The sequence below is a fragment of the Garra rufa genome, chromosome 1, assembly GCF_049309525.1.
Source record: "Garra rufa chromosome 1, GarRuf1.0, whole genome shotgun sequence".
In the NCBI taxonomy this organism is placed as follows: domain Eukaryota; kingdom Metazoa; phylum Chordata; class Actinopteri; order Cypriniformes; family Cyprinidae; genus Garra; species Garra rufa.
Genome location: NC_133361.1, coordinates 42,864,142 through 42,874,092, shown reverse-complemented (window position 1 = coordinate 42,874,092; position 9,951 = coordinate 42,864,142). Strand labels below are relative to the sequence as shown.

The following is a 9,951-nucleotide window of genomic DNA, read 5'->3' as shown; positions in this document are numbered from 1 at the left end:
TCAACAGCACAGCGTCCCGGCATTTCTTCGTCACCTGGCATTTCTCCAAGATGTTTTCCAAAGGTGTATGTCACTTCTGTGGAAACGCAAAGTCAAAAGCTCCAAAAGGAGCAAAACTTGCTGAGAACTCTAACAACCTCCAAGCATTTGGCATTTGACATGTCACAATGTGAGAGTAGGCCAGATGGCACAATTAAATGTATGGTTTTGCTACACATATAGATGTTCTTATCTTTGTCAGGTTCATCTAAAATGAGATAATTATTCTCTGTCCCCATCTCAGTTTTGTTTTTTTCCAAAGCACATGACAGCAGGCTGAGCCTCCGTCACCATCACCATCATGTCAAACGGTTATAATCTTTTGACAACACTGCAAAGACGTTCTTGAAGTTGAGAGCTGTGAAAGAAGGGGACCACTTAATCTCCTTTCCATCTCCCTTTTATTCGATTAATCCCCGGCACAGCTGTTTGAGACACTGTAAGATTGTGTAATATGTGTCCCTTCCCACCCTATGCCATAATTGAAAATGATGATCTCTCTCAGTCAAGTCAACCAGAACACTTCTTTAAACCTGAATTTATGTCAAGTGTGGTATGTCCTGTTGAAACACTTCAAGACAAAAGAGTTCATTTGTGAGCCTGGATCACAAAACCAGTTAAAAGGGTACATTTTTTAAAATTGAGATATATACATAATCTGACAGCTAAATAATAAGCTTTCCATTGATGTATGGTTTGTTAGGATAGAACAGTATTTAGCCGAGATACAACTATTTGAAAATCTGGAATCTGAGGGTGCAAAAAAATTGAAATATTGAGAAAATCGCCTCTAAAGTTGTCCAAATGAAATTCTTAGAAATGCATATTAGTACAAAATAAAGACTGATGAAGAGCCTGCGTGCTCGAAACGTCACATACGCTATGCGAAAGTTGTTTTAAAAATAAATATTTTTGATATTTTTGGAGCTTTGGTGTTGTCGACTTTACACTTTATTTTGTACTTGTTGCTTTTTAGTCGAGCACCCATTTGAGACTGATGTGCGTGCTTTTGTTCAATTTTTCTTCATAGAAATGCATATTGCTAATCAAAAATTAAGGTTTTTACGGTTTGGAAATTTACAAAATAACTTCATAAAACATAATCTTTACTTAATATCGTGATGATTTCTGACATATACCCGTGCTACTTAAGATTGGTTTTGTACTTACATTTCACATTTTAATCTATGCAATCGACTAGCGGCTATTTTAAAAAAATTGAAATCTCTTTTAACTCTTACATATCTCCTATATCTCTTGCATTTTTACTGATCTGTCATGTCTGTCTATACCATACGTTTTTTTTTTTTTTTTTCATATTAAAAGCATTTGGTGCAATTTTAAGTTCTATTCAACACATCTGTACTGTCACATATTAAATAAATATCTCAAATGCAAAGAGATTTGTTTTATTACAGCCAGGACAATGAACTCCTGAGCTATTGTATATCAAATCCCATATGCATTTGGACTATTTTTAGAAGCTTACAGTTATGTAAAGGAAACTGTGTAATAGATCAAGCTTATAGAATTGTCCTTGCCATCATTTTAATGGCTCTGAGTTCAGTATAGGCTAGGTCAATGATTGAACGTATTTTCTTGCTCTTTGAATTCCCTTGTTCTACTGTTTACTGTTTGTTTTGTTTGCTCTCCAAAATGGGAAAGATGAGTTAAGCAGACTCAATATTTTTGAAGGATGTTGAACAGACTTAAACAGGAAAAGCTCCTAGATCCATGCATATTTTTTTCCATTTATCTCTATTTCTACTTATTCAGCTTCAGCTGCACGCTCTGCCAGTCTTTCATCGAACAGTAAATGGACCGTTCTTAGCTTCTGTGGGGTCACAGTAAGTCCGCCTGGCACAGATACCAAGAATAATGCACTAGAAGCACAGCTCTAATTTATTACATTTAAAATAGTCACAAACCCAGATGCCTGAGATGCTGAATGTCCATCCTGGCATTTCTTTAAATAATCTCTTTTCCTCATTCAAATGGATTTGTTAAAATCTAATAACGCTGTTGATTTGGCCTTTTCGGTCAAGGTTATTGCAGTTTGTTGCTTTGGTGTTGAACCCGGATGGAGAAATGAGTTAACATAATTCTTGAGATTGTATCATCTTGGCAGCGACCACAGTTGTAAGACCTCCAATATCTTTGGATTAACTTCTCAAGGCTCCAAGAGCTTGTTAAGTCTTTGGTCAAGATTGTGCACTTTGATTGGAACTCAGTCAAGACTTAAAGCGTGTCTGTCGTTGCATTTTACTGACGTGCACTCTTTCGCCGGGGTTGACCTCAGTACACACCATGTTACATAAAGATATCCAAGAAAGACAGGCAAGAATTAATTAGCATTTATAAAAAGCATACTAAGAAAAAATCTGGACTACACATACTTGGAAAAAATATGGACTACATTAGGATTTTCCAAGAACAGCTTGCATCTTCAAGAGGTAAACAGAGTGAAGTACATAGAGTTTTAATTACCTTATGATAAGCGTCTCCAACCCTTTTTAGGCCACCAGAATTCCAATGCCAAACTATATTGATTAAAACTCATATGCAATAGTAAAGGGTTAGTTGACCCAAAAAATTTAATTCTGTCATTAATTACTCACCCTCATGTCATTCCAAACCCGTAAGACCTTCGTTCATCTTCAGAACACAAATTAAGATATATTTGATGAAATTGTTCTCGAACCACGTTCAAGGTCTAGAAAGGTAGTAAGGACATCATTAAAACACTCCATGTGACATCAGTGGTTCAACCTTAAATTTATGCAGCTACGAGAATACTTTTTGTTCATGATTTTGATATTAATAATGTATGATATTACACATGTATTGATCTCTCATCTAAATAATAGCTTGTTGAAATCATTACTACATTGCTGCAGAATATCCAATATGGATCTGTTATGGATTTATGACAGCAATACCAAACGTCCTCGGAGTCAGTGCCCAGAGATTTCTCAAGCATACGCTGCAGTTCACTTAGCTTGCAGTAGGAGATGTTTTTTTCCCCTTTTTTTTAGTGCTGACATTGTCTGGGCACTGGCCTTGAATCAAAGCAGATAGCTCAACAGAAACTAATAAATGTGGAACTTCATCATTCCAGTGCAGTCACTGTCCTTCCCAACTTTTTAAAATCGCCATCTCAATTTTACAATTGAGCGTTTGATTACACTCTGTAAATGACAGAGAAATTAATAAAAGATGCCCCTTATGACCATTTTCCCAGAACTATGAGATTCGCATGACGTAAGTGGTCCATGACTCAAGGTTAAAGTCATACCAAGTGTTCAAGCCACATAAGTCATAAATGTTTAAAATGGTCAAAATGCCTCGCTCTGACCCTGGTTAGAAAGGTCTTAAATCATTAAGACTGACTTAAATATTGTTTTAATATTATTTAATATTTTTATACTTATTTATACATTTAATTGTTTGTTCATACAATCAGTTCACTATATGTGTTTAAAGGGATAGTTAACCCAAAAATGAAAATTGTGTCATTAATTACTCATGTTGTTCCAAACCTGTAAGACCTTTGTTCATCTTCGGAACACAAATTAAGATATTTTTGATGAAATCCAAGAACTGTCTGACCTTGCAAAGACAGCAACACTGACACGTTCAAGGCCCAGAAAGGCAGTAAGGACATCATTAAAATAGTCCATGTGACATCAGTGGTTCAACTGTAATGTTATGAAGCTATAAGAATACCTTTTATGCGCATGGAGACAAAAATAACAACTTTATTCAACAATTTCTTCTCTTCCGTGTTTCTTCTATTTTGTGAGTAATTAATGACAGAATTTTAATTTTTGGCTGAACTATCCCTTTAATGTAATACTATGTCCAAATCATATCAGCATCTTTAATATAAAGATTTGAGGTCTAACATGACAAAAAAAATTGGAACTCAATTAAAATGTACATCAGATAAGAATAAAAGAGCATTTGATCTACCAAAAGCAATTATAAGAGTAAGTGAAATGATTCTGAAAAGACAAAAACCTCAGGTTTTTTGAGGTGCATTGAAGACCAGGCCACAACTCCCGAAAGAATAGTTATTTCCACATTAATTTGTCTTACACATCTTGTTCTTCATTGTCTACAGCTAATACTGACATGCTATCTGATGAAGACAGACTATCAATAGCCAGACTTTTTATTACTGAGTCATTCTTATACAGATAGTGCACCCAAAAATTAAAATATCATAATTTACTCACCCTCATGTTGTTCCAAACCTGTATGACTTGCTTCAGTGGAACACAGATGGACTACTTTTATTGTGGTTCATTTTTGTCATTGTTGGTGCGTGAAAGCACCAGTCCTCATCACTCTTTAAAATAAAGGTTCCAAAAGGGTGTTTTTGCAGTGATGCCATAGAAGAACCTTTTTCGGTTCCCCAAAGAACCTTTCAGTGAACAGTTCTTAAAAGAACCATTTTTAAGAAAATCTAAAAAGTCTTTTTGACTATAAAGAAACTTTTTTGCATTTGAAAGGTTCCATGGATGTTTAAGGTTCTTCATAGAACCAGCAATGCCCCTTTTCAGTGCACTGAACAGCAGCGTGAACATTCCATTTGTGTTCCATGGAAGAAAGAAAGATTTTTGGAACAACATGAGGGCAAGTAAATGATTGAATGTGCTTTAATGTGGATGAGCAACAAAGGAAGATACTTGATACTGTCACGCAAGTCTTTCAATAACTTTCAAATTCCAAAGCACCAGTGACGGATTACAGTCATGAAAATGAATTTACAGCTCAAGATACTTATGGGAATAGGAGATGATTATACAATGTAGGGCTGTGTAACACATTTTGCTGCCCTCCTTTGAGTGTGATGCTTCATAAATCTTCAAAGATGTAAGACTTCCTTCTGAGATTTATGATTTATGATATGTCTCCGTCATCGAGTGTACATTGTGAACATAGTTATTTTAATATATTTTGCTTCCTCTAGGACCCAGATGATATAACAGACATAAAAAGATGTGGTATGGCAACTCTGAAATTACTTGGATTATTTGGCTGCACATGACGTCATGACCACAGTGTCCTAACCGCTTTTTAATATACACCCACAGAGAGACACAACATTGTATTTCCTCCTGGTGGTCACATTTATGCATCACAGTCTGTGGTCTGTGGGCCTCATTGTGAAACACAAATAGAATTAGTCTGTAAAACAATTGTGTAACTATGCTTAGCTACATAAATTATTGAATGAAAATATACACGAATTAATTTAATTGACTGCAGCAATTTATGTAAGAAAGGTTTATGAACAGTTTATATATAAAAACAGTTTCATAAATAAGGCCATGTGTGTGTGTACAATATATGTATAGCATCAAATTTGAACACTTTAGACACAAATGACCCTTTGCAGGGAGTTTCATAGACAGGCGATCTGTCGGTGACCTTGATCTTGAAACATTGACAGAAGATACCTCCTAATGTTCATTCATGTTTACTTCATGCTAAAACTACAGGAAGAGATGATCGGTTCACGTGCTGCTTGAACTGAGGGGCTATACAGCGATCTGTCACGACCCATTAAAGAGCCACATGCAGTATTTATTGTTTGAATTTCTTACAAAATGACAAAATTTGACAGCTAAGACTTTGTTTCATACCAAAAGTGTCCTTTTTACTCACTGCATGAGAACTTAAGCAACAGTAACGAAGGGGGCGGTTCTTAGCGAGGGGTCAATTACGAATTAAATAATGTATTTTCAATATATAACAAACTATAAAACTTGTATTTGATTTTTGATTTATACAGTTAAAAAACATGAAATGCATTCATTAAAATGTATTAATTGATGTCATTCCTGGGATTCAGTAATAATCCCCCAGAGTTTTCCCTTTCAGAGAAAGTGGTGGTTCACCAACATTAATCGTTAGAAGCTTTTCACAGTACTTTGGTATGCTCATTATAATGAATAAAATAATTATTGCAGTTTAATTTTTTTTTAATGAAATAATGTCTTAAACCAAGCATCTTGTCATGTCCCTGAGGCACTTCACTAAGTTTATACTTAGAAAATGAATTACACAATGTGCTTAGTGTCTATGATTTTTAGCAATAATGTTAGCATTTTCTTGTCTTACTTTCTTATGTCCCTCAGTCTGAATTCAACCCCGTCACACTAACCATTCTACACCCGTAATAATTTATACTCTGCTCATATGTGACATTATTAACTAGAAATTAACTAGAAATACATGTATTTCTCATTGTTACGGGGTTAAATTATTTACTTCATTCATTAATACTTATAATATTAAAGAAAAATTATAAAATAGCCATGGTTTCAGCAAATATATACTTTCCAAAATCATGACAACTCATATTTTTGTTACAAATATATTTTTTGATGTAATATGTCCAATTAAACGTTGACAAGCATCCTATATCAGAAATTGCACCCACATTTGCAGCAGAAAGACAGTGTTGGGCATGCAGATATGTTGATCCAGAAATTGAAGGCAATGTATCCCTTCAAATGTGTTACAGACTTCAACCCCGTCACACCTTAATATTTTTGGAAAAATATAGGGAAGACAATTAAGCATTAAAGCATTTTTTGCTGATTACTATCTGACATGTTAAGGAGTAAAACAATAAAATTGTGGTTTTAGTTAAACTTCTAAATTATTATTATTATTTTTTTTACAAAAATAAAGAGACCATAGACACACATACATGTGTGTATTTTTAGCTTGAGCCCTGTAAAAATGTGAAACATATGATAAATGTTACATTTGTTATCATTAAATTGTTTTCTGGGACACATGAGCAGTAGATGTTTGTTTTATAACAAGTTATGTGTAAAATCCTTGGTCCGTTACGGGGTTGAGAAAAAAAAGTGTCTGAAAAAAGTCTGAAAAAAAAAAATGAAAATAATAAAAGGTTGTTAATGCCTGAGGTGGGAAATTGTTATATTTTTGGAGGTTTGACATGTGCATAATTATGTGGGATGTTTAGAAAATTAATCATATGTAGTTTAAAAAAATGTATATTCCAAGTTGAAATGCTACCGAATTCCAGGAATGACCCAATAAATAATAGTGCTGCCTCTTATGTTTATATGTGTTTTAATGAGGGGGAACATTTTGAATTATAGTAATAAAGTGCTACAGAAGACCCTATATTACCAAATGACTGGCCATAAAGTATGGTATAAACAGTGTTCAAAGAAAAAAATGGACCTCTTCTACTGCTGCCTGGTGTTCTTGAATTTTGCTTGCAGGAAAGATAGATAGATAGATAGATAGATAGATAGATAGATAGATAGATAGATAGATAGATAGATAGATAGATAGATAGATAGATAGATAGATAGATAGATAGATAGATAGATAGATAGATAGATAGATAGATAGATAGATAGACAGATAGACAGACAGAAAGACAGATAGACAGACAGACAGACAGACAGACAGACAGACAGACAGATAGATAGAGCTTCTCGTAAGTTTGTGAGAAAATGGGATGAGACAAACACAGATATAATGAAAGCTGGCTGACTATTACACAAATCAAACACCAAACTATTATGCACAAAGCTAATTATGTCAAAAGTTAGCTAACACACTGAAACTTAGTGAATGCAACAGTTTGAATTTATTATAGCTTACATGAGATGGCTAATATGAGCCAAGAGATATTAAGCATCTAATTACCATGCTCATCCGATTAAAAGCATAAATACACAATGAAAAACACAATTTATTGTGTTCCTGAAATGTTCTTAGCTTGTACATAATCAGTTTATACCTGCACGAGCCATTGATCATTTTGAGAGCTGCAAATACCACATATCAATTCACTGACAGTCATGCATATTTGAATATACTCATGCAGGATTAAAGACAGCTAAATGTAATACTCTTGTACTGAATAACAAATGCCTGTTTGTTTCGTTTTGATTACCAGCAATGGAAGGTATTCTAAAAAAAATAAAGTCCTGCGGTTACAGCTGTGTCCAATGTTGATTATGAGCGGGCTGTCACAGCTAAATTGCTGCTTTTAGATACAACCCAAACCACATAGAGGGACATTCACAATGTTCAGCATATTGTTTATTACCTGTTTCCCAGCAACATACAGCAACAAGATGCCAAAAGGGCGAGAAGCTCAAAGAAAAGGCTACTAAAGAAATCTATAGTGGTTTAATGTTAGAAGAGGTCCAGCTCTACTCAAACATGGTCGCTTAGGAGGCAACAGGCGTCTTCTTAATGACCCGTCTGCGCACCGGGTTAGCAGGTGCTGCGCTCGCACTGGCTTTCTCGGTCTTCAGTTCATCTATGAAGGTTTCCAAAGGTCCAAACTTCTCGGTCAGCTCACCAAGATGAGTTTTCAGGGCATTGAACTCTTTGAACAGGTCATCTAGGGCCTCAGAGAGAGGCTGGATCCTAAAGAGTTAAAGAGAGGAAGAAATATGAGAGCAGGACGGTATAGCGCAGTCACTGGTTGGCTTTGAGCTTTGAGGAATATGAACATGACTAGACTCCAAACCATAAGGAGCCAGGAAGTTCCCCATTAAGCACATAAAATATTTGCAAGGTTTCCAGCATAATGAAATGTTCTGCTCTGAAAGAACGCAGTCCGCATTTTGACATAGCTGCAGATACCAAAATAACAATGTTGCGTTCCTGCTGTTTTCACTCTGCGGAAAAAAAGCATGCCTGAATCTGAGAGTTTGATGTAACTCACTGAACCTCATGAAAGCGTACCTGGAGTAGTCAGGCAGCAAGGACTGATGGTCGTTCTGCAGGAGTCCTTTTACTTGGTTGAGGATGTCAAACCTCCAGTCATCAAGCACTTGAGTCAGATTTGCAACTCCTCGCATGCTTACTCTCTCAGCTGAGGAGCACAAAAGCAATATCATTGAGGTTTTATCAAATGCAACAATCCTTAATAGCACACATAAATCAACAGGTGTGTGTTTTATTAAACAAAAAGACATCCACTTACAACCATCACGATAGTTCCATTCTTCTTTTGCAAGGCGTCTCTTCTGACCACAGACAACAACCACAGTTATGGCCAGGAACAATAGACTCACTCTGAAACTCATCCTGGTTCTTTATGTTTCCTGCACGAGTACACCCAGAAACTTAGATTACATGTGTAGTTGCTGAAACTAACTACTGAAAGTCTATTTCCTCCCCTTGAAAATGTTCAAATGACTGCCTTGGTCTTTTCCTCTCCTCTAAGCAGATGATATATGTTTACTGAGAGATAAATCAAACCCTGTGCTACTAAACTCACTATTAATCCTAATCCTAAAAATAATATTGGTGCATAAAGACCATATTTGGTTTCAGGGCACAATCTGTGCCGACTTGCCTGATAGCTGTGCATGACATTTTCTTCATGGTCTGTAAGAAAGCTACATTTTTTAAAAGAATGTGCATGTGAAAATAGAATTAAAAATGAGAAGTAAACATTTATGTTTAAACTTAACTTTTGTAAATATATGTATATATATTTTTTAAAGTACAGACATTTATAGAATGCATGAAATCTTTACACTGATACAAAATCAGTCAAAACACTTTGTACCAAATTTAGTTATAGTAGTATGTAGATTTAAATATCCATGTTTACATACCAGTCAGAGAGTTTGGGAAGATGTGTGCTCTTTAAAGTGCTCCTGGAGTTCTGTGTATTGGTTGCTCCACCAGTCTGTCCCAACACTGAAGAACACTCCCTCCTGTTTTAAAACATTCCCCCATCACACACATCTTTTCCAAACCCTTGGCTTGTATGAGCAAGCCACTATGGTTTGAATTTCAAAACTCTTCCTTGAGGTCCAAAGAGTTCTGTAAGAATTTATTTGCTCATTTATGACTCTGTAATGCTGGTGTAATGCTTAAAAAGATACG

The 9,951-nt window shown here is 35.4% G+C and overlaps 1 protein-coding gene across 1 annotated transcript; it reads right to left on the bottom strand.

The window, feature by feature from the left end:
* Positions 1-7,665: 7,665 nt before the first annotated feature.
* LOC141335525 (uncharacterized) lies at positions 7,666-9,818 on the bottom strand. The gene is made up of 4 exons (XM_073841024.1): positions 9,678-9,818; positions 9,038-9,158; positions 8,797-8,926; positions 7,666-8,475 (listed from the first exon to the last, which is right to left on the bottom strand). Exons 2-4 carry the CDS (start codon positions 9,138-9,140, stop codon positions 8,274-8,276), a joined length of 435 nt encoding a protein of 144 aa, XP_073697125.1. The 5' UTR covers positions 9,141-9,158; positions 9,678-9,818; the 3' UTR covers positions 7,666-8,273.
* Between the last annotated feature and the right edge of the window lie 133 nt (positions 9,819-9,951).

Coding starts and splice junctions, on each gene's coding strand:
- LOC141335525 (XM_073841024.1), bottom strand. CDS start 9,140: ATGAGTTTCAGAGTGAGTCTATTGTTCCTGGCCATAACTGTGGTTGTT. Junction 8,927..9,037: donor ATGGAACTATCGTGATGGTT/GTAAGTGGATGT, acceptor TGTGCTCCTCAG/CTGAGAGAGTAAGCATGCGA. Junction 8,476..8,796: donor TTGCTGCCTGACTACTCCAG/GTACGCTTTCAT, acceptor TTAACTCTTTAG/GATCCAGCCTCTCTCTGAGG.